Consider the following 25,533-nt stretch of genomic DNA (forward strand, 5'->3'; position numbering starts at 1 on the left):
TAAAAATAATTTCACTTAAGGTCAAATTACAATGTTTTGTATTTCTTTACTAAATAAGAAAACACATGTTTTTTGGTATTCCTAAAATAACATTGACATAATGATGTTATTTATGTAAATCATGATGCCAAACTATTGCAATTTGACATAAAACACTTAAGAAATTTTCCCAATTTAAGAATAAGAATAAAATTTAACTTAAGATGCTTCTGGAATATGACCCCGGGGCTTTTTTGCCTTCTTCACTGTTATCACAAGAGGTCAAATAAAGCCCCTTTTCCCAAGGAGATTTTTTGTATGCTCCTGAAGTGAAAAATATGGTTTTCACATGGTCTGTCCTTTTGTTGTTCCTTTTTTTTTGCCGAGCAAAACTCTGGAAGTATTAATGGGACTTATATGGAACTTTTCATTATGATAGAAATGAGATTTTGAGTACAAGAACAATAAACCTGAACAACAAGTTTGGCGGTTTATGTGTGTTAATTCTGCATGGTGTTGTTTATCAATTTATGCTAGCTAACACATTGAAGACAATTCCTTTCAGGTATCCATGGAGGTAACATGCTGGGTGTGAGGTCAGTGAGCGGTCTGGCCTTCTACGACTGGGAGACCACGGACCTTGTGCGACGGATAGAAATCTCACCTAAAAATGTGAGTGCACTCGTAGGATGATGTTGAAAAATGGAATGAACAAAATATATGAGCTGTGCTCTGTGACACGGGGGGGGGGGGGGGGGGGTTCATGCATGTTAGTTAAGTGTCATCCTAGATTAGCCTGTGCAGGGACAACATTTTCTGCCTTAACTGGATTATCTCTAAGAAGAGACTTCCTTGAAACATAAAATAGAATCAAAGTGGAACTGGAAGATGTCATCCCTGAATCGTCTATGGGTTATTCTGCAATAATTATGGGCAGAGCTTATACACTAAAAGCACGCGCTGTAAATTAACAAAACATGCCGATACATTTTCCACCAGCGTAATATTCCCTTATTTTATGAATGAAAGTATTGAGGGTGGAGATCTGACCAACAGAACAGAGGAAAGTTTTCACAGAGCATGGCTAATATGATACTGCTTTGGGTCTTTTTGAGCTCATCTATTTTTTGAAAAAAAAATTATGAGCTATTGTCATCACCTTGGCGTCGGCGTCGGCGTCCGGTTAAGTTTTGCGTTTAGGTCCACTTTTCTCAGAAAGTATCAATGCTATTGCATTCAAACTTGGTACACTCACTGACTATCATGAGGGGACTGGGCAGGCAAAGTTAGATAACTCTGGCGTGCATTTTGACTGAATTATGTGCCCTTTTTATACTTAGAAAATTGAAAATTTTGGTTAAGTTTTGCGTTTAGGTCCACTTTTTCAGAAAGTATCAATGCTATTGCATTCAAAACTTGGTACACTTACTTACTATCATGAGGGGACTGGGCAGGCAAAGTTAGATAACTCTGGCATGCATTTTGACAGAATTATGTGCCCTTTTTATACTTAGAAAATTGAAAATTTTGGTTAAGTTTTGTGTTTAGGTCCATTTTATTCCTTAAGTATCAAAGCTATTGCTTTCATACTTGCAACACTTACTAACTATCATAAGGGTACTGTGCAGGCAAAGTAATGTAACTCTGACTGGCATTTTGACAGAATTATGTGCCCTTTTTATACTTAGAAAATTGAAAATTTGGTTAAGTTTTGTGTTTAGGTCCACTTTATTCCTACAGTATCAAGGCTATTGCTTTCAAACTTCAAATACTTTCATGCTATCATGAGGTTACTGTACCTGGCAAGTGGAATTTTACCTTGACCTTTGAATGACCTTGACTCTCAAGGTCAAATTATTAAATTTTGCTAAAATTGCCATAACTTCTTTATTATGATTAGATTTGATCGATACTTTGACAAAACTACTCTTACCTGACATACCACAATAGACCTCCACCCAAACCATCCCCCTTGCTCCCCCCCCCCCGAATCCCCCCCTATTTTTTTTTTTTTTTAAGATCATCTCACAAATGACCACCACACCCTCACACTATAACCCCCCCCCACCCCCCAATTTTTTTTTTAAAACGGTTATAAAACACAACTATTATTTTTATTATTTTATGTTTGAAATACCGTCCAACCATCACACCCCAAGAATCTCCCCCCCCACCCCCCTTTCCCCACCCGAATCCCCCCCCCCCCCCTAAATTTTTTTTTTTTTTTTGTAAGATCATCTCAACAAATTACCACCACACCCTCACACTATAACCCCCCCACCTCACCCCCAATGTTATGTTTTTGAAACGGTTAAAAAAACACAAATATTTATTTTTATTATTTTATGTTTGAAATACCGTCCAAACCATCGCACCCAAGATCCCCCCCCCCCCCCCCCCCCCCCCCCCCCCCCCCCCCCCGATTATTTTTTTTTTTTGCATTTTTTCCGCAATTTTGGAAGATAATGTAATAAATGTCCATGCCCCCACACTATACACCCCTCTTCACTCCACCCCTCCCTCCTTTGTCATTGAAAATGAGAGTCCGTTCACCTTTAAAAAGAAAATAGATGAGCGGTCTGCACCTGCAAGGCGGTGCTCTTGTTTTATCCTACAGCTAAATGATTTTATAGAACAAATACGACTCATGAAGAAAAGATAAGGTTTTCTCCACGGTTATTTTTAGATCAGGTTTCTTCCACACTTATTTTAAGAACATTACGTAGGGACTAGTTTTTTGTGGCCTTTCACCCCTGATTGCGTCATTTAGGTCATTGGGTACGCAGTTGTTTAACAAGTTTACTAGTGTATGTGTTTACGATGGATTATTATAATATTATGAATGTGAAAAACACAGTGTTTGGATATAAAGCTGGAATGAAACTGGTGAGACTGCATTTTCGATTTAGTTAAAATGTCGAATGTACTTGAATAACGCGAAGTTTTGTTGAACAATTGATGGATTAAATTTAAGAAAAGTGTCAGTGAATTGTTCTTTAACTTTTCGAAGGAAATCAATGTCGAATTAAAATGGTAATTTCTTTGATGGTTTAGTTGTTCCTTTGTCATTCGATCAAAGAATGTCTATCCACAAAGAATTGCCTGCTTACATCCAGTGCTTTAAAATGGAAAAGATGGATGGCGATGAAGAAATTTGTCTAGAATTTTAACTCGTCATGGAAGCAAATTAAACATTACGAAAATAAAAATGGACGTGGTTATTATACAACTTCGGTGAGTAGAACAATACTTTTATGTAAGTAAGTATAAAGTGTGTAAAAAGAACAGTTGTTTAAAGACTAAAATTAACAATATCGGCGGGAATAAATGCTGAATCATGCTTCATGTAGCCACGGTATGTGTCTACACATTTTGTAAATTTCAAAATGGCGAGAGCCATGTTTGTTTTTTGGTTTTTTACAGTGGTAAAACAAGAATTGTACTCAACCGTCTGTGTTCTACTTGAGTGTGTTACATTTGGAACGCTGATTAAATTTGAATTGAGGCGTATAGCGATATTTTGTCTCGTTACTTTTCTTTTGCATGGAATTCTTAAGGACTATTTCGATTTCCGTAAACGGGAAAGATCACAATAAATATTACTACCCAATGTAAGATTCAGTTAATTTAATGTGTTTTTGCTTTTATTTTAGGAATAAATTAAATAATTTAAGCCTCGCCATGTAAACCTTTCTTCACTCGTGGGATAAATTTAAGTACACAATCACACTAACATAATATTCTCTATATTTCAATTCAGGCTGTTAAAAGGTCAGTGATTCATTTTGCCGTGCGTCCCTCCTACCTGACGCACGTTTTTTTTTCTGGGGACGCATCATTCTCAACATTCTCAAACATGTGCATCCTCAGAACGCATTGCTAAAAAACTTCGATTCACAACATCGTCAAAGTTTTACAAACCGAGTCAGATTCGTGGAGATAAGCGAAAAACAACTCAACACTGTTTTGAAAAGTAGAACAGAAGTCACATTACTACATTTGGAATGTAGTACGCGTATTTTGATTGGTTGAAATATATCAATTATCCAATCAGTTACAGTGTTTTATTAAAAGTTTGTTGGACGGTTAATTGGCTGTCCCAGATAGTAAACAAAGAAAATGCCACCCAAAAAGGTTTTCAAAATTGATCTTAAACAATTTAAATTAACATCTTTCTTGAAAAATACCAGTTCCTCAGCTGAAAAACCCAAAACTGACACTCCCAGCGTAGACTACAATGACAATGATGTTTCTAAAGAAATTTCCGAAAAGAAAAAAGATCGAAAATTTCAGACTAAGTGGCTCGGGCTCTACGATTGGCTGCACTATGTCCCCAGTGAGAAAAACGCAGAAGGGTTCATGATTTGTTCAGTATGTATGAGAGTGAAGTTGTGCAGTTTTGCTTGGAATGAATTTGTGGAAAAAGCTCTCCCTCTTTGGAGTAAAAACAAGGCGAGAAGGCTATACACCTTAAATACAGTATGAGTGTTGTTGCACTAAATCTGTATTGAAGGTGTAAACCTTTTGACCAAAGGAGAAATTGTCTTTTGTCACACTGTTTGAAACGGCTTATTTTGACCAAAAAATTATAAACACTAGTCATCCAATTTATTAAAACTCTATTCAGTCCAAATTGTTAAAGATGTTAAAAGTTCTCTGTTTAAAGGCTCATACAACGTGACAAAAAATACAATTATTATGCATATAAACTGGTATAATTTTTACCAGATTTCAGTTACTCTTGCATAAAAAATGAAAATAACACAGCTTAGGTGCAACGCTGTCAAGAATTATGGAAGATATACCCGTTTCATAATTGGAAGAAATGTTTACAACTTTGCAACTAACGTGGTGTGTAGCCTCAAAGCGGAGACGTATGCTAAAAATAGCTGAAAGAAAATTCAATTTAAATTGTATTTTAAACAACTTTTTACCAGCAAAAAGTAACTTATTAGATCAATACAAATCCATTTAACCATTTAGAAGAGGTCTACTTTGTGAGTGATACCGGAAAAAGCTGAAAATCAACGATATATTTTGGTGACCTCAGTCACCGGCGCGCTTGAGTGAACAGCGATGTAAATAAACTGATTGTAAACACAATTGACTTGGAGGACACTGTAATTTGAGCTCACAACAAGTTGTATTGCTCTTTGTTAAATGGTAATGTACAATAGCATATATGTATTGTTTGTTTGTAATAAAATATGCAAAATATATTTAAAAATCGTTAAAAATAACGGATCGTCACCTTTTATGAGCCTTTAAAATGTTATATGTTTCACTTTTTTGTTATTAAAAGTAAAACAAATACAGATTTTACTTGCTATAAACCTTTTTATGCCCCCAGAACATAGGTTCTGGCGGCATATTAAAATCACAATGTCCGTCAGTCAGTCCGTCAGTCAGTCAGTTAGTTAGTTAGTCTGTCCGTCCGGATTAGTTTCCGCTCAATAAAACAAGCAATTGTCATCAGATCTTAACCAAACATCATCAAAATGTGTAAGGCAATAATATCTAGGTCAAGTTCGATAATGAGCCAAATTGACCAACACACTCCTAAGTTATGGCCCTTGATTCATCGTAAAATTTGTTTTTTTCTCGATTCCGCTCAATAACTAGCAATTGTCATCAGATCTTCACCAAACTTCATGACAATGTGTAAGGCAATAACATCTAGGTCAAGTTTGATAATCGGCCAAATTGACCCAGACACTGCTGAGTTACGACCCTTGAATCATCGAAAAATTGCGTTTTTTCTTGTTTCCGCTCAATAACTCAAGCAAATGTCATAGGATCTTTGCCATACTTCATGATAATGTGTAAGGTCATAAGATCTAGGCCAAGTTTGATAATCGGCCAAATTGACCCAAACACTCCTGAGTTATGGCCCTTGAATCACAAAAAATTGAGTTTTTTCTCATTTCCGCTCAATTGTTCCACCAATTGTCATCGGATCTTCACCAAACTTTATAAAAATTTGAAAGGCAATAAAATCTAGGTTAAGATCAATAATCAGCCAAATTACAAAGGCACTTCTGAGTTACGGCCCTTGAATCATCAAAAAATAGCGTTTCCGCTCGAAACATGCTCATAACTTCTATGTCGCTTCAGATGTGACCTTCATATTTGGTATGTATGTGTATATGGACAAGGCCTTTCCATACACACATAAATTTGACCCCCTTGACCTTGAACTTAGGTTCCGAGTTAGGTTTTGAAATCTGTGTTTAGGTTTCAAAAAGCGTTTTTGGGGGCATATCTCTTCCGATGGAGACAGCTCTAGTTCTGTTTAAAGCTGTAAAATTGCATAAAAGAGACCCTGGCTAAGGTGTATCATGTTAAGTAGATTATTTGTAACAAATTTACAGAGACACAATCTGGGACCCAATATTTTCAGTTTGGACCCATTGTTTCAAAATATGCGAGTCCCAGGGACTCATTGATGTAGATTTCAAAATGAATCACTGAAAATTTGTGATTAACAATAAGTGAGCCATGATAAAATATTGCAATTAAAGCTATGTTTAGAAGATCAATACAAAGAACGCACTGTATCCCATGGAGATAATTGAAATATTACATAAATTTGTATAATTTATATGAAATAAATTAATAGAATTAATATAATAATATATGTCTCAATGATATCACGGATGAGTTCGTAAATGGTTACGTTTGCTTAAAAAAAACATGGCTGCCAAGGGGCGGGGCATTTTTCTTTATATGGCTATAGTAAAATCTTGTTAACACTCTAGAGGCCACATTTATTGTCTAATCTTCATGAAACTTGGTCAGAAGATTCATCCCGATAGACGAGTTGAAAAATGCCTGTTGGTTGAAAAACATGGCTGCCAGGGGGCGCGGCATTTTTCCTTATATGTCTAAAGTAAAACCTTGTTATATTAAACACTCTAGAGGCCACATTTATTTTCCGATCTTAATGAAACTTGGTCAGAAGATTTTTCCCAATGATATCTTGTTATCTCAGGTGAGCGACTTTGGGCCTTTCAGGTCCTCTTGTTAGATTATCATATCAAGATTATCATATTTTTAGCTCGACTGTTATATATGAAATATATATAGTGGAGCTCTCCTACTCACCCCGGCGTTAGCGTTTCCGTTGGCGTTTCCATGAGCGTGCAAATGTTAAAGTTTGCGTACTACCCCAAATATTTCCAATGTCCCTCGACATATTGCTTTCATATTTTGCATGCTTGTTTACCATCATGACCCCAACCTTTAAACAAGAGCAGACAGCTGTATCAAGCATTTTGACAGAATTATGGCCCCTTTCCTGTGTCCCTTGACATATTGCTTTCATATTTTGCATACTCGTTTACCATCATGACCCCAACCTATTAACAAAAGCAGACAACTGTATCAAGCATTTTGACAGAATTATTGCCCCTTTTATACTTAAAATATGCATATTATTGATCAATCTATGTTAAAGTTTGCGTACTACCCCAAATATTTCCTGTGTCCCTTGACATATTGCTTTCATATTTTGCATACTTGTTTACCAACTTGACCCCAACCTGTAAACAAGAGCAGACAACTGTATCAAGCATTTTGACAGAATTATGGCCCCTTTTATACTTAAAATATGCATATTATTGTTAAATCTATGTTCAAGTTTGACAAAACAACACTTACCTGACATACCACAATGCACTCCACCCAAACCATCCCCAACGCCCATCCCCCCCAGATCCTCCCACAACCCCCCACCCTAGTGTTCTGCCGTGAATTTTTACTGTTGGGGACAGGGACCCTTTAGGGTTAAAAAAGTGGGGACAAAAAGGAAAAATATGGGGACAGAGAAATATATTTGTAGCAGAATTTAATTTTCAGAAACTAATTATATTTTACTTGCACTCTTAAATTTGCTTGTTTTCTTCTTACAGCAAGTCCACAGGACGTAACATTCTTATTCAACCATGAATATTTAAAAAAAAAACAAAAAAACTGTCAAATAGAAGTCAACATATTTTCAAAACTTTCAACAGATTTATGGTCATTGAACTCAGCATTGCGTGTCAAAGTACTTGTTTGATAATAAGAATTACCGATAGTAAAGGCGTTTTTTTTTTTTGCTTTATGCACAAAGTGTATGTCATTTTGTTGTTGTCAAACAGTGACCAAGACAATTTTCGAAGCCAATTTGCTTTGAACATATGTTTAGGGCCAGGGGTAGACTTTTTTGTCATTGCTAAACGATGTTGGGACTTGGGAAGAGTCTGTTGGGGTGTTGTTATTATTATCGTCATATTTTCTAATTTTACTTGCCGGAGGACAAAAACTAAAATGGATTTTGTTTTCTTCGGCCTGTCACTTTCTGTCATTTTGATTGGTTGTTATAATCTCAACTTACCAATGCAATAAAGTCTTATTAAAGTAAATTTACCATTGGCTGCAAAATGATGTCACGTCCAATGAAATAATTCGTTTTGATTACACACAAACTTAATTACTTTACCGACTTACCAATTGAATTGATTAGTTTTTATGTCCCCCACTATAGTAGTGGGGGACATATTGTTTTTGCCCTGTCTGTCTGTTGGTCCGTTGGTCTGTCTGTCTGTTTGCGCCAACTTTAACATTTTGCAATAACTTTTGCTATATTGAAGATAGCAACTTCATATTTGGAATGCATATGTATCTCATGAAGCTGCACATTTTGAGTGGTGAAAGGTCAAGGTCAAGGTCATTCTTCAAGGTCAGAGGTCAAATAAATGTGGCCAAAATCGCTCATTTTATGAATACTTTTGCAATATTGAAGATAGCAACTTGATATTAAGCATGCATGTGTATCTCATGGAGCTGCACATTTTGAGTAGTGAAAGGTCAAGGTCATCCTACAAGGTCAGAGGTCAAATATATGTGGCCCAAATCGCTTATTTTATAAATACTTTTGCAATATTGAAGATAGCAACTTGATATTTGGCATGCATGTGCATCTCATGGAGCTGCACATTTTGAGTGGTGAAAGGTCAAGGTCATTCTTCAAGGTTAGAGGTCAAATATATGTGGCCCAAATCGCTTATTTTATTAATTCTTTTGCAATATTGAAGATAGCAACTTGATATTTGGCATGCATGTGTATCTCATGGAGCTGCACATTTTGAGTGGTGAAAGGTCAAGGTCAAGGTCATCCTTCACAAGGTCAAGGTCATCCTTCAAGGTCAAACATCATATAGGGGGACATTGCGTTTCACAAACGCATCTTGTTATTTCTAATTCCTGTGCGCTCGCGGACCCATATATGGAAAACAGGTGGGGACAAATCTTTTATTTTTGCGCCAATGACGCAGAACACTGCCACCCCAATTTTTTTTTTTTTTAAAGATCATCTATTAAATGATCACACACCCACATTATACCCCCCCTCTCCCTCCCCCATGCCCCCCCCCCCTGTTTTACTGTCAAGCACTCGAATAGTCGAGCGTGCTGTCCTCTGACAGCTCTTATTTATGATTACGTGTGAATTAAAATCGGTATTCCATCAAATCCAACAAATTTTCTTTTTATTTTATGCTTTTTTCTCTGTTTATTTACATTGTAAAAGAGTTTCGCTGGAATAATGACGTCATTTTGTGTATTGAAATGTATTTAGGCACACCACTGGAGAAAGGGTAACTTTTCAGCGAAAGGGAAACAGCTGTTAATTATCTTCTTGAAAAAGGGGCATAAAAGAAACAGAAAATGTGTTAATGTCAGTGTAAGATCGTTTGTTATTTCACTCGTGGTCATAGAAAAAAGTGCGCCACTCATGAAAATATATTTTCTATGATCACTCTTGAAATAACAAACGATCTTACACTGACATGAACAAATATCCTCTATCTCTTGTTGTTCAGATATACTGGAGTGAGAACGGAGAGTTGGTGTGCATCTCTACAGAGGAGTCCTTCTTCATTCTCAAGTATCGCCAGGAGGCTGTAGACCAGGCGAAAAACGACAAGGAACTTGTAACAGAGGATGGCATTGAGGAGGCTTTTGACGTGAGTACAGACTGCTTTGCAGCATTAAGCATCGGAATAAAGACCCACACAAATCTTTAGAACTGAGACGCTTAAAGTCCAATTTCTTTCCTTTACAGCCCATCTTATGTTATATGTGAAAGCTTATATTGGTCTCATTCTGGGCAAATTGGGCTTAATGTATGTGCTTAAAGTGTTGTCCCAGATTAGCCTGTGCAGTCTTCACAGGCTATCTGAGACCACACTTCCCGCTTGAACTGGATTTTTGTTTATAAGAGACTTCCTTTAAAGGAAAAATTACTTAAAAGTGGAAAGTGTCATCCCTGATTAGCCTGTGGGGACTGCATGGGCTAATATGGAACCACTCTTTATTCACATGCATAAAAATCCAATTTTTTTCAGAAGGCAGCTTACATCAACCTTATAAATGGTAACTCTATTAGCATTAATTACATGAATGAAATTTGTTCTATATTCATATTGTGTTTTGTTTGTCAAACTTTGTGCTTCTCATTAACAAGTTTAATGATAACATAACAGTAAGTTATAAGTAGTATAAAGGGGATATTGTTGTATCTAATTAACACATTTCCAGTACCAAAACAATCGCAAGTTATCGATCCTAAAATGTACCTTCAAGACAATTGGCATTTCCATATATATTTGGCTAAATTAAGACCATAACTCTGCAGCCATTTTCTTTAATTTACTTCTTTTTTAACAACACTATTCCAAACAAAAACGGAAATCTCACAAAAAACAAATAAACATTACATTTGTTTACTAAACAATTTTCAAAGAAAAATGTATTTATCCTGAAGATTTATAGCTAAGCTGTTTTTGGAGAAAACAGGAGAAATTGTCATAGCCAGCTCGTCGTGTTGTGTCGTCCGCCGTAGGCGTCGTGCTAAAATATTAACATTGGCTCTAAAATTAAAGTGCTTCCACCTACAACTTTGAAACTTTATATGTAGCTGCACCTAGATGAGTTCTACATGCCACAACCATTTTTGGGGCACTAGGTCAAAGGTCAAGGTCACTGTGACCTCTAAAAAAGGAAAACCAAATTCTTATGACAAGCTTTCATTTATTCAAAACTGCAGCTGCAGCTGAGCGTTGGCATCCGTTATGAGGTGCTCTTGTTATTAGTAAATGGAATTACTAGCATTTAAGGTCTTTTATATACAATCATAGGAATACACATGTTATTTTTTAAAGTTTTAGAAGACTCATCTACATTTGTAACTTGAATGAAAGCCTCCTTTTCCTTTTTACGGGAACTCACTAAGTATCAGATGTTATTTGACAGTGTATTTTTGTCTAAAATAATTTACACAAATCTAACTTGTAGGTTGTTGGTGAGATCGAGGAAGTAGTGAAGACCGGAGTGTGGGTGGGGGATTGCTTCATCTACACCAACAGTGTCAACAGACTGAACTACTATGTGGGTGGAGAGATAGTCACTATAGCCCATCTAGACAGGTATGTGTACAGACGTATTGAAAAAATAGGAGACAAGTGACAAGTAAAAAAAAAGGAAATAAAAAAAACAAAGAAACTGGCAAGTTGGAACACCATTTTTGACCAAACACCAATATGCAGATATGTCACAGGGGTGTAAAATAACGGTTGCCCGCTTGCGTTGGCGACTGTATTTTAGCCTTGGGGGATGTAATCTCCAAAAATACTCGCCCGACCGGGCGACCTCATAACTAGGTCAGCCAGTGCTTTGATTAGGTAACTGGTGCTAGTCTGGTTGTCATGTTAATAGACTGTGCGGTCGTTAAATAACAATAGAAATGCTGCGCTTTATGCTGGAACTGTAACCAGTCTGCAGTGCGCTGGGGTAATGTTTATCGGGACACCGTTCAGAGCTACAGATAAGCTTTTTAGGGTAATTGGGTAATACCCTTCAAAATAAGAATGAATTGAGTAATGGAAAACGTGATTGGGTATCCAAAAGTATGATACCCGCTCATATAAAAAAATAATTGGGTATTTGTACCAAAACAAACAAGTGAATTGGGTAATTGCATTAGAACATGAATTTAGCTTCTCAAAACCTTACCTACACAAAGTCACTGTTATGTATTCAATTTCAGTATAGGTTGTTCTATCTTTCTGCTACCAGATTCAACAATCTGAAGCCAAGGGAATTTCTCAGCCTACTCATCGAATGTGTTTCTAATTGTTTTTGTTCCAATATGGGCCAGTACTTTCGTTTTGGAAACATAACACACCCCATTTAAGGGGGCTGGAATGGTGTTTGGATAGTATAATATAGTGTATTTTGACCGAAAATGCCCAAAACCAAAATTAAATATAATAGTAACACGGGTTTCAACTTATTTGTTTTATTTTCTGACAGCCATCAATCAGAGTCCGGTTGCATTGCCAAAATATAATACAAATCAACCACTTTGGCATTTAGACGTAGCTAAGACATAGCTCTATCAATAAACAATAACAACTGTTAGCACATGGCACTGAAAATCTTATTTTGGAGAACTAGGGTTAAGGGTTAGGGTTACTATTATTATATTAAAAATAGGGATGGCATCGAATACCAATATCGGTATTCGAATGTTTGCAAATTCATTTAATCGAATATTCGAATATTCGCATAAAACGGCTTGATTGATTTTACCTTGTTATGTGTTAATTTCCATTGGTTTGTAAGTTATATCCGTTTGCTAAATACGAGGCTGTTTATTAACGTTGCTATCGAATAATTGTATCACTGTCGACTAATACTATGACCGATACTGTGATCGGGCACAAATAGAATGAAAAACATCGTGTCATAGAATTTTATTTTTTAATGATTCCACAGATTTGTAGCAGACCGCGCATATGTAAAACTAAGTTTACACACATTACACGTTGCGGTCTTCTAATTCACAGACCGTGTAAAGCATTCCATACTGCAAAAGGAGCTTGTGGCATTTTCAGATTTGAATTATGATTCCTTGATGATTGTTTAATTTATATCATCTGTTACTTTTGAGTAATTCACATATTTAAATGTCTGTTCAAACTGTGATCACAAAAACTAAATTATTATTCGCAAGTAAATTGAAGCCCTTAATTGGTACCTAATTGACAAACAACAGTTCGGGCCCTTTTTTATAGTAAGTATGTTGCATACGCGATTTGAGTAGTTCACACATTTTAATGTCTGTACATACTGTGATCACAAAACTTAATTATTATTCGCCAGACAATTGAAACCGTTAATTGGCACCCCATTGGCAAACAACAGTCGGGGTCTTTCTTAGAGCGTGTATATTGCATTGCGCAATCAACACTGATACGGGCCGCGTTATCAGTTTGGCACGAATAACGTCACGTCAAGCATGTTACTCCCAAGTGATTTCGATTGCTTTTTAGTAAGCGGTTCGCAGGTCATTAAATATTGGTGAAATTACGTTTGGAAAAAAATGCGAATATGCGAATATCATTTTTATTATTCGAATGCTGACCATTCAATCGAATATTCGATTATTCGAATAATTTTGCCATCCCTAATTAAAAATGATTTTTTTGGCATTTTTGGTCTTAACACACGTTATTATACTATCCCAACACCGTTCCAGCCCGCTGTTCATCCCATAAACAAGTTCATCTAAAATACTTCCGCAGATGTCCACGGAACAAAACATGGAGTTATTAATGTCATTTACTATGTCCTTTGCAATTGTTTAAGATTTAGATTTAATTAACACGACAAAGGAATCTATATGTTTTTTGTATTTTTTGCGGAACTTTTCGTCTGCCTCCAGACGCCATTTTGTTTGACTCGCATGTGTTATCATCTAAATGAATGGTAAATACTTTACCAGATAAAACAAGCGCTTGTCGATTAAGACTCGATTCAAAACAGGATTTTTCATTACGCATAGAAGGCGGCTCGAATTGGGTATCGGCGATTTGATTTGCGTACCAGTACGCACAGATTTTGAAAAAAAATGCGTATCCACCTATTTTTGATTGCGTATTTACGCAAATACGCAGCTTATCTGTAGCTCTGACACCGTTTATATTCCCGCATTATGTCGTCGTCGAAACAAATCGACATTCGTAAATTTTAAGGAGCGAATAATTGTAAGGATAATAAAGATAATGATACACCAAAATCTGACCAAATAAACAAACGAAAGCTAGAACAAAGGAATTAAGAGCAGTCAAAAAGAAAACGTCAGGTATACATTTCAAACTGGATAGTTTTATTGAAAATAGAAGTGACTTAACCAAATTTAAGTAATAATTATAGGACAACAGTGCTTTCCACAGGATTTTTGTCAGGCGCCCCGGGGCTGATAGGGGTGATTCGGGAGGGGTGTCCCCTCTCGACGTTGATTTTTTTTTAAATTTAACGTGTCAATTCACGTTCTGTGGCGCGTTATTAATCAAAGAAAAACAGCGTCAAAAGACGTCATTTGGTGAGCTATGACTTTTCTAGAAAATCCCAGTCATTAAAAAATATATATATTTTTTTTATATTGTTTAATTGTTTTAAAACTTTCCCGCACAGATAGTAAAATCCCGACTCGAACGATTCCCCAATACATCCATTTCAACCCTACTCTATTACTGTATACGTACTACTTTTCAAGTTTCTATTTATTACCCGAGAATCCCGTTTATTCTGTTTTTATAAATCACTTTCTGGTAAATATTTACGATAAAAGCTCTCAATTATTTCTTTAACACAAACATTGCCATTTTTTAAGTGACTATTTATAGATTTGATGAAATATTGCCTCTGAATATGTGTCAATCCCCTGACCTGTTGTGTGCTTGTTAAAACGCTCAATACATGCACGCTTTTGTATGACGAGACGTTGTACATGCTGCATAATTTTCGCGCTCTTTTTAATTGACAAAAAGATTCTACACAGAATAAATTTGCAACGCTAATTTCACTCCCGCTGAACTACGTTACAATGAGAGGTGCGTCTGCACGACAATGCGATACGGCGTCATAACTACAACGGTTACGGCGTCTTTCCACAGTTTGTTGACGATACGGGACATTGTTAAAACAAATGATATTAACGGTAATTTTGAATAGTTTTTGTATGTGTAAGCCAATGTTTATTTAAAGCCGCACACCTTGAAATGAAATACATGTTAATCAATACATATAGATGCAATTTGAAAGTGTGCGAAATGTCATTAAATCTATAGCCTAGTTAGCAAGTAATTTATTATTTTTTAAATTTTAAAACCGAAAGTAGGATTTAAAACACAAAGTAGTCGATTTCGAAAAACGCGATTATTTTTAAGTTTTAAAGCGCACAAAAATCGGATTTCTACCTTGAAACCACCAGATATAGTCTAATTGGCATTGATAAAATTAAATTTATAGCCTACTTTGCAAGTAATGTATTATTCTTCAAATTCCGCTTTTAAAACCAAAAGTATGATTTCAAGACGTATACGTCCATTTCGACAAACGCGATTATTTTTAAGTTTTAAAGCGCAAAAGAAGACTTATTTCTACATTGTAACCACCAGATATATTCTAATTGACATAGATGAAATATGTTTATTATTTATTATTAAATTTACTATGTCAGGTATTTCATTTCAAGGTGTGTGGCTTTAAATACGGATATTGTGTTCCTCTTTCACAGCTTGCCATGTAATTTATTCCTATGTGATTGATAAAATGGAAGTTTTACAGACCTGTATAGACAACTCATAAAATCATTGGAATATAATTCAAAGTCTGACATTAAACATATGAAAATGCAAACAGACGTAAGCAAGAACGAATATTGAATCATTCTTATCAAGATCTGTCTCAAAATTAACTGCATTTAAGTGTAACTAGATCAATTTTGATGAATTAAAATGTTACGGCGTCTTACAGAGAGTGTTACAGTGCATTTACTACAACATGTTTAAGGTTACGGTATAGTATCGACGTTTACTAGAGGTTTCGGTATAACAAGTTCGGTAAATTGTATTTATATAGTAAATGTTGTGGAGGGTTCGGTAAAATGGATCTTTATAGCGGTATACATGTACCTACAATAAGGTGTTAATGCCACCCATTATTGTCTTACATTAGGGGCATATATTTGCAGACTGGCGATTAATTTTTAATTGATTAATTAATGCAATGCCTACAGTAAATAATTTAGGGGCATGAATGAGCTACCACTGAACTTTTTAAAAAGATTAGTTTAAGGTACCAAACCAAAAAATGTAGATTGAATATAAAATGTAACTTTATTGAAAGTAAATTTACGATTTAAATAAATCAGTACTTATTTTTTTAACGATTTGTTCATTTATTAAAAAAATAGTAATAATAAATGTTGATTTAAAGACTGAATTAATAGAAGATCTTCAATTTAGATCAATGCCTTAAACAAATTTTCAAAGTCTTGTAAAATAGTGTAGTACTGGTTTATTAAAAAAAACAAACATAAAAAATATTAATAAATTTGCGATTCTAAGATTAATTCAGTCTTTAATTGTATATTTTTACTATTATTTTATCTAAAAATAAATGTACCAAAAATTGTATTACTGATTGATTAAAAAAGCGCCATAAAGAAATACAAATAAATATTACCCAAATGAAGTCTTGCTTTTAAATGACCTTAATTTGTTATTGAATTCCCCACTTTCGATGTGTGAAATATTTTCTACATTCCTGTTAAATTCTTTACAGTAATTGAGGTACTTAGTAACCGTTGTTGTTGCAATCAACGACGACCTCCATTCTCACGTCCAAAATGGTACTATCGTGGAACGAAATCACCATGGTTTTAAATTTGACTTCCTGCAGGCGCTGTAACGCTGTAAAGAAGACACCGTAACATGTCTGAGTCGTAAGAGAAGATACCGTAACATGGACACGGAGTTGACATGCTACAACTTTTTTGCAAAATCGGATAGAAATCACCAATAATAGTATACACATGGGCATCACATGCTTGTAAAAGAGTGAACTTGATACAGATCATTGAAAATAATCATCGTGACAGAAACTGCAAGCCAGAAACAACGAATTTATTAGATTTGCTATGTTTTGAGCTTGAACTTCTTTCTTTTATGATGATTTCATGCTAGAAAATGTCTCGATAGCTTAGGTAGCGAGTAAAGAAACATTAATTAATGAAAATAAATGCCATATCCCGTTTTAAGTGTAAGTTTAAACAAAGAAATTACCTGTCTAAACGCGTGTGTATGTCTATAACTGTCAAGACGCTGTAACCGTTGTAGTTACGATGCCGTATCGCGTTGTCGTACAGACGCACCTCTCATTGTAACGTAGTTCAGTGGGAGTGAATTTGAAGCAAAAGTATTTAACGTTGCGGTAACATTTACATTCGGAAGTGTGTTTCGGATTAAAAACGCGTTAACATCGATTTACGGGAATGGGTTTCCGATTACAAATTTAATTATTCCCATTTGAGATTTCAACAAATATTAACCGTTGCGTTATAAATTCAACGATAATTTGTTTAAACACTTTACGAGTCGACTAAATGTTTTGACGGAATTATGCATGAAATTCATTTTGTCCACGAGGATCATGGCCGGACGCCATCATCAGTCTTCTAACTATCGATATCGGACGAAACATTTACAAGTGTGTGTAATTAATTCAACGAAAATTTGTTAAAGCGCATTACGTGTCGAATAAATGTCAGAAAAACGAGGTGAATCAGTTCTATAAATGGACATGATGAAATATACATGTACTGGAATTAAATTGTTATCACATAATTGTAACCAGGAGTCATTTGCACAACTTACTCGCTATAATAATTTTTTACCACTTGCAATTAATTTCTCGTATTAATTATGAGTCATAGGTAACACTTGTTTACAGTAAAAAGGTGTGATGATGATGCCCGAAACCGTCTTTTAATGTACTGTACTGTACTTATTACCGGTTTTATAGTACGTAAACTTCTTGCTAATCAAGCTGCGATAAACTCTTACTTCATGCCCGACGTCAATCAAAAATAATGGTCGATAGTTAACCCCGCCCTAATAAGCATTCGCGTAACCGATTGGACGATGAACTTCACAGTTTGACGACTGGAAATTTACCAGATACATCCTTGTCAGCATATAAATGACTGTGTAATGTGGCTAGAATAATCGATACGCGCGTCATGCTATTCTCTTATCAGTGGATTATCCATTACCCCATGTGGTGTTTATGGCGATTACTTGTGAAAGTAGGTACCGAGTGCTCTTTTAAAACAAGGAATATTGATACACTAATAGAGAAACCTTGATTTTTTTTTGACAATCTCCACTTTCTTTTACTGAAAAATACACTGATCGGAAAATTTCAAGCGCCCCGGGGACTCTGATTTCGAAATTCAAGTGCCCCGGCAAGGGGCGCTTAAATGGCCTGGGGAAAACCCTGGACAATGGGTGAATAAAAGGTGAACAACTTGGTTATTTTTGGTCATATTGTTTATTTACACAATTCAACACATGATTAATGTTTACAGACATAATTAGAATAGCTTGTCAAGTAAACAATTGATTGTTTTTAAAACAAATATTAATTATGCATATTTGCTGTGAAAAATGCAGGGTAATTACAAAATTAGTATGGGTGACCTGCTTTTACAAGCTGGTGGCCCTGCAGGGCAAGTTGGTTTTAGTAAAATTTTACATGCCTGTGTCCAATACATATGTCTTGGTCCCACAGGGTTATGTACTCAGATATTCCTGCTCTGAAAAAATGGGTTTTAATGTATGTGTGTAAAGTGTCCTCTAAAATTAGCTAGTGCACTCCACACAGGCGTATACAAAATGACACTTTTCTTTATTAGCCGGATTTTTTTCGAAAAAATCTCGGCTTATAGATTGATGTTGTCGGGCGGGCGGGCGGGCGGGGGGTGGCGGCGTGCTCGAAAATGTTAAAGTTCTTATTTCATGGTATAACTTTGGTATGCTTGGACCTAGAGTCTTCAAACTTGACATGAAGGTTGGCCAGGATTAACAGATGACCACTGGTCATTTCAAGGTCATTCATTTGAAGGTCAAGGTCACTGTGACCTTCAATATAATAAATGTTAAAGTTGTTATAACTTTGGTATGCTTGGACCTAGAGTCTTGAAACTTGACATGAAGGTTGGCCATAACTAGTTAGTAACCACTGGTCATTTCAAGGTCATTCATTTGAAGGTCAAGGTCACTGTGACCTTGAATGTAAAAATGTTAAAGTTCTTATTTCATGGTATAACTTTGGTATGCTTGGACCTAGAGTCTTCAAACTTGACATGAAGGTTGGCCAGGATTAACAGATGACCACTGGTCATTTCAAGGTCATTCATTTGAAGGTCAAGGTCACTGTGACCTTCAATATAAAAAATGTTAAAGTTGTTATAACTTTGGTATGCTTGGACCTAGAGTCTTGAAACTTGACATGAAGGTTGGCCATAACTAGTTAGTAACCACTGGTCATTTCAAGGTCATTCATTTGAAGGTCAAGGTCACTGTGACCTTGAATGTAAAAATGTTAAAGTTCTTATTTCATGGTATAACTTTGGTATGCTTGGACCTAGAGTCTTCAAACTTGACATGAAGGTTGGCCAGGATTAACAGATGACCACTGGTCATTTCAAGGTCATTCATTTGAAGGTGAAGGTCACTGTGACCTTCAATATAAAAATGTTAAAGTTGTTATAACTTTGGTATGCTTGGACCTAGAGTCTTGAAACTTGACATGAAGGTTGGCCAGAACTAGTAAGTAACCACTGGACATTTCAAGGTCATTCATTTGAAGGTCAAGGTCACTGTGACCTTGAATGTAAAAATGTTAAAGTTGTTATAACTTTGGTATGCTTGGACCTAGAGTCTTGAAACTTGACATGAAGGTTGGCCAGAACTAGTAAGTAACCACTGGACATTTCAAGGTCATTCATTTGAAGGTCAAGGTCACTGTGACCTTGAATGTAAAAATGTTAAAGTTCTTATTTCATGTTATAACTTTGGTATGCTTGTACCTAGAGTCTTCAAACTTGAAATAAAGATTGGCCAGTACTAGAAGATGACCACTGGTCATTTCAATGTCATTCATTTGAAGGTCAAGGTCACTGTGACCTTAAATGTTAAAATGTTAAAATTGTTATAACTTTGGTATGCTTGGACATAGAGTCTTCAAACTTGACATGAAGGTTTGCAAGCACACTAAGATGACCACTGGTCATTTCAAGGTCATTCATTCTAAGGTCAAGGTCACTGTGACCTTGAATGTAAAAATGTTAAAGTTCTTATAACTTTGGTAGGTAAAAATGTTAAAGTTCTTATTCCATGTTATAACTTTGGTATGCTTGTACCTAGAGTCTTCAAACTTGACATAAAGGTTGGCCAGTACTAGAAGATCACCACTGCTCATTTCAATGTCATTCATTTGAAGGTCAAGGTCACTGTGACCTTCAATGTTAAAATGTTAAAATTGTTATAACTTTGTTATGCTTGGACCTAGAATCTCAAACTTGACGTAAAGGTTTGCAAGCACACTTAGATGACCACTGGTCATTTCAAGGTCATTCATTTCAATGTCATTCATTTGAAGGTCAAGGTCACTGTGAACTTAAATGTTAAAATGTTAAAATTGTTGTAACTTTGGTATGCTTGGACCTAGAATCTCAAACTTGACGTAAAGGTTTGCAAGCACACTTAGATGACCACTGGTCATTTCAAGGTCATTCATTTGAAGGTCGAGGTCACTGTGACCTTGGATGTAAATATGTTAAAGTTGTTAATACTTTGGTATGCTTAGATCTAGAGTCTTCAAACTTGATATGAAGGTTGGCCAGAACTAGTACATTTGATAATGAAATTGATGGAAACTTCAAACAATATGTTACTAATTTGCTAATAAAAAAATTGAGATCAAACTTTCCTAATTGTCAATTCAAGTTCATATTTGTGACCTTAAATGTTATTGTTGTTAATGTATATGCATGCATTCAAAACATAACACAAGGTTTGCTCATGCCTTGAAAAGTACTTACATTTCATTTTGACCTTTGAACAATATTTCAGTAATTTAAGTATTGCATTGACAAAAACACGAAAGGTACTTTCCTGTCATTTAAATCAAAAATCCGGCTTCAATGCGGTCATCTCCGACCGCGGAACTCTTGTGGAATTTTTTTTTTGGCCCGGTTTTATAGCCGTTGGAACACCATTTTTGACCAAACACTATTATGCAGATATGTTCAATACATATGTCTTGGTCCCAAAGGGTTATGTACTCAGATATTCCTGCTCTGAGAAAATGGGTTCTAATGTATGTGTGTAAAGTGTCCTCTAAAATTAGCTAGTGCAGTCCTCTCAGGCTTATACAAAACAACACTTTCCTTTATGGAATTTTTCGTTACACGGAAGTCTCTATTTGATAGGAAAATCCAGCTTAGGCTGAAAGTCTCGTTCCTGATTAGCTTGAGTGGACTGCACAGGCTAATCTGGGACAATAATTTATGCACATGCATTAAGCCCCCATTTTAACAGAGTGCGGCTCATCTTATTCTCACAGAATTATGTACATTGAAAAGTATTCTTCTATTTACAAAGTAGTAGCATTGTAAGGGCCAGAAGGCATGTAAAGCACGAGTTTACATGACACCTAGAGTTGCCTTCTATTAAATCATCTTGCTGGAGGATAAATCCCTCAAACCTATATCTTGTCCCCGCTGAGTGATGTACATTCTGGGCTACATTCCCAAGATTTAAGCACATGCTTCAAGCCCCGTTTGCACAGAGCGCAGACTCCACAGGCTAATTTGGGAAAACACTGAAAGCACATATGTCTTGTTCCTGCAGAGTGATGTACATTGTGGGCTACATCCCCAAGCTTTACGCACATGCTTTAAGCCCAGTTTGCACAGAGCGCCGACTGCACATGCTAATTTGTGACAACAATTTACGCACATATGTCTTGTTCCTGCAGAGTGATGTACATTCTGGGCTACATCCCCAAGGACAATCGTCTCTACCTGGGTGACAAGGAGCTCAACGTGATCAGCTTCTCTCTCCTGCTCTCGGTGCTCGAGTACCAGACTGCCGTTATGAGGCAGGACTTTGAGACCGCAGACAAGGTGCTGCCCACTGTGCCGCGCGAACAACGGACACGTGTTGCTCACTTCCTTGAGAAACAGGTGAGCTTTTTTTGTTTTAAAATTGGTTGGAAAATTGGTGAAATGGTGTCAAGTTTCCAGTCATGTTAGTGGACACTTTGTGTTATACTTATTAATTTTAGCTTGATTGCAGCGAGAGCCTCAGTCTTATTGAAACGCTCTCGAGTACATTTCCTGGGTACAACTGGTAATTGGTGTCTTTTTGGGAAGATTTCAAGAGCGCTGCCACAATGTGGATCAAACCAATGACCTACCAAACTACACCTTACAAGCTTTGTTTTGTGTTGTTGTCATTTGTTGTAACATTTATGGGTTCAGCAGTGTCAAATTCCCTGTCATGGCACGGAACACTGCTTGATAAGTGTTTATAATCACTGAGATTTTTTTTTCCGTCTTTGTGAAGCAGTCTTTAGTCCTTTAATTTGTTAAAATAAGGCGTGAACTTTTCAGAATTGTGAACAAATTAGTTGCTAACTTTTTGAAATTGTAAGAAATGAGTCACAAACTTTTTTAACTGTGAAAACAAATCTTATTCACCTGTATGAAGCAGAATATACAAGAAATCTTTTTAATGTGATCTGGGATCGAAAATGAAAAAGTAAATACTTTGATCTTCTAAATTATTGTGGATTCAAAAATAAACTGGCTTCTGAACACTGAGCCACAGAGTAAATGAAAAATCATGTGCGTAAAGTATCGTCATAGAATAGCCTGTGCCTTCCGCAAAGAAATACTCAACAAAAAGCATATCACATAAATAGATAATTAAAATAATACAAAACTTACTAATTGGTTTACATCATTATTGTTATCAAGAAGCAACAAAGAAGCTCACTAGCAAGGTAATCTTTCTTGTTAACATTGTACTGGAGTGTTATGTTTGCTTGGTTTTAGGGCTTCAAATCTCAGGCTCTGGCAGTGACCTGTGACCCGGAGCACAAGTTTGAGTTGTCTGTGCAGCTGGGCGACCTCAAGATTGCCTACCAGATTGCGAAAGAACTAGAGGTGGGTGCCATGGTAACTTTTGTGCTAATATACGTGAGGCTTGCTATAAATGACAGTATATGAAACTCTGGCATCCAAAGTGTTGACATTTTAGGCTGTTATAAGGCCCTAGTATATATATTTTACCCAAACAAGTTCTATCAAGTTCTATAAGTTAAACCATAGTAAATTTAATACTGAAAACTTTTTGATTCTCAATTTTAAAGTATTTGTAAGCAAAAAAACACCATCACCATTTTTTTGTCAAAATTGGGCAATTTTTATGCCCCCGGATCGAAAGATCGGGGGTATATTGTTTTTGGCCTGTCCGTCTGTCTGTCTGTCTGTCATTCATTTTGTGTGTCCCAAAACTTTGGTTAAAGTTTTGCAATAACTTTTGCATTATTGAAGATGGCAACTTGAGATTTGGCATGCATGTGTATCTCATGGAGCTGCACATTTTGAGTTGTGAAAGGTCAAGGTCATCCTTCAAGGTCAAAGGTCAAATATATGGCTTCAAAGCGGCACAATAGGGGGCATTGTGTTTCTGACAAACACATCTCTTGTTCCCAATGCAAAGGGCCCGATCCCCATGTCAAATTAAAAAAAAAATGCTTACATGAGGCTTTCTTATAGAACTATAGCATCTTATGAAGAAATCGTTTTATTTCAAAAGTCAGTGAAATGTCAGACCTAGCCTGTCAAAGCTGTATGAGATCCTGAACACATACGGGCCATAATTGGTGGGGTGATTAATTTGGCAGTGTAAGCCTGATGATGTTGTCAAGAATGTATCAAACATTGCAGGGCAAACACAAGTGAAAGCAACTAGCAGAGATGGCAATACAGAAGTGTGAGTACTTGGACTTGATGCATGTGCGTAAAGTGTCGTCCCAGATAAGCCTGTGCAGTCTGCAAGGTCTAATCCAAAACAACACTTTCCTCTTTTATGTGATCAACAGTGTATCAAACCTTTCACAGTGAAGTGGAAGCAACTAAACTAGATGACAATACAATAGTGAGAGTAAGGGTTTAATGCATGTGCATAAAGTGTTGTCCCAGTTTAGCCTGTGCTGTCTGCACAGGCTAGTCAAGAACCACACTTTCCACTTGCATGATATCAAAAGCGTTACATACCTTGCAGGGAGAACACAAGTGGAAGCAACTAGCTGAGATGGCCATACAGAAGTGTGAGTTTGGCCTGGCATTGGAGTGTCTGCACCAGGCGCAGGACTTTGGGGGGCTCTTGTTGCTAGCCAGCTCAGCGGGGAATGCAGAAATGTTGGAGAAACTTGGCGACTCTGCTGAGAAGGCGGGTCATAATAACGTGGCGTTCCTGTCGCATTTTGTGCTAGGAAGGTATGTAGAGGTTTTTACACTGTGAGTGATCATAGGTCAAGAATAGGTTTAGTTTAATCCAATTCTTATAGCACTATTACATGGAAAGCCCTGGGCTTATGTAGACCCTTGTGAAGATCTATTACAAGTACTTGGTGCCCTTTTGGAAAGATCCCAAGAAAGCCCCCACTGGGGATTAGCTCTGGATCACCTGTTTGCAATGCGGATACCATAGCCTTTACATAATTGGGATCTCTCTTAACGTTCGAACTGTCTTCGTGACAAAGAGTTCAAACTTCACTGACAGTCGAGTGTGAAATATGTTTTATATAATATACTCTTACATTTAAGAATTTAGCCTTGTTCATGAAAAAAACGGGCTTAACGAATGCATGTAAAGTGTTGTCCCTGTGCGGACTGTCATTAAATGCTAGCCTAACAGACTTTTGTATGAAATTTCCAGTTTATAGGAAGTATTTTCTAAACCAAAATCCAATTAGGAGGAAAGTATCGTCCCTGATAAGCCTGTGTGGACTGCACAGGCTCATTTTGAACGACACTACGTGCTTGCATTTAGCCCATTTTTCACAGACGGAGGCTTGTTAAGTGTACAGCTTAAGAGTCAACGTAGCCATGCTCAGAAAAAGAGTTAAGCTCCCACTGACAGCTGTGTGTGAATGGAAAGGAATTTTATTGTTCGATAGGAAAACTTGTATAACACCTTTACAAGTAACTGTAAGCATAACTTTGTTAGTCCCCTACTCCCCTACCAGTGAAACTGGAGGGGACTTATGGTTTGCGCTCTTTGTGTCTGTGAGTCTGTCAGTCCGTCACACTTTTCTGGATCCTGCGATAACTTCAAAAGTTCTTCATATTTTTTCATGAAACTTGAAACATGGACAGATGGCAATATGCACGTCATTTCATTTTGTTACTACGTCAAGAATTGTGGTTGCAATGGCAACAAATAGACTAGAAATATTGCTAAAAATGGTTGTTTTTCACAGGTAGGGGACTTTTTTTGCTTGGCAATAGTCTTGTTTTATTTTATATGAACAAAGGGCTTCAATTGGTCTAAGGGCAAACCCTTCTGTTTCGGGAATAATATTTTG

General features: G+C 36.4%; 1 protein-coding gene across 8 annotated transcripts in view; it reads left to right on the top strand.

Annotated features, from left to right (window-relative positions):
• The first annotated feature begins 436 nt into the window (after window positions 1–436).
• The window catches only part of LOC127863865 (coatomer subunit beta'-like), a 48,675-nt gene continuing 23,578 nt past the window's right edge, over window positions 437–25,533 (top strand). The window contains exons 1-7 of one of the 8 annotated variants that reach the window (XM_052403544.1): window positions 437–651; window positions 4,273–4,350; window positions 9,843–9,986; window positions 11,317–11,447; window positions 21,913–22,120; window positions 22,994–23,104; window positions 24,228–24,442. In XM_052403544.1, the coding sequence (XP_052259504.1) occupies window positions 562–651; window positions 4,273–4,350; window positions 9,843–9,986; window positions 11,317–11,447; window positions 21,913–22,120; window positions 22,994–23,104; window positions 24,228–24,442 (977 nt within the window). In that variant the 5' untranslated portion in view covers window positions 437–561. The remainder of the gene's footprint in view (window positions 652–4,272; window positions 4,351–9,842; window positions 9,987–11,316; window positions 11,448–21,912; window positions 22,121–22,993; window positions 23,105–24,227; window positions 24,443–25,533) is intronic. The other 7 variants (XM_052403547.1, XM_052403551.1, XM_052403545.1 and 4 more) reach the window with 7 other exon arrangements.

This window comes from Dreissena polymorpha, unplaced genomic scaffold, assembly GCF_020536995.1.
Source record: "Dreissena polymorpha isolate Duluth1 unplaced genomic scaffold, UMN_Dpol_1.0 chrUn051, whole genome shotgun sequence".
Taxonomy (NCBI): Eukaryota; Metazoa; Mollusca; class Bivalvia; order Myida; family Dreissenidae; genus Dreissena; species Dreissena polymorpha.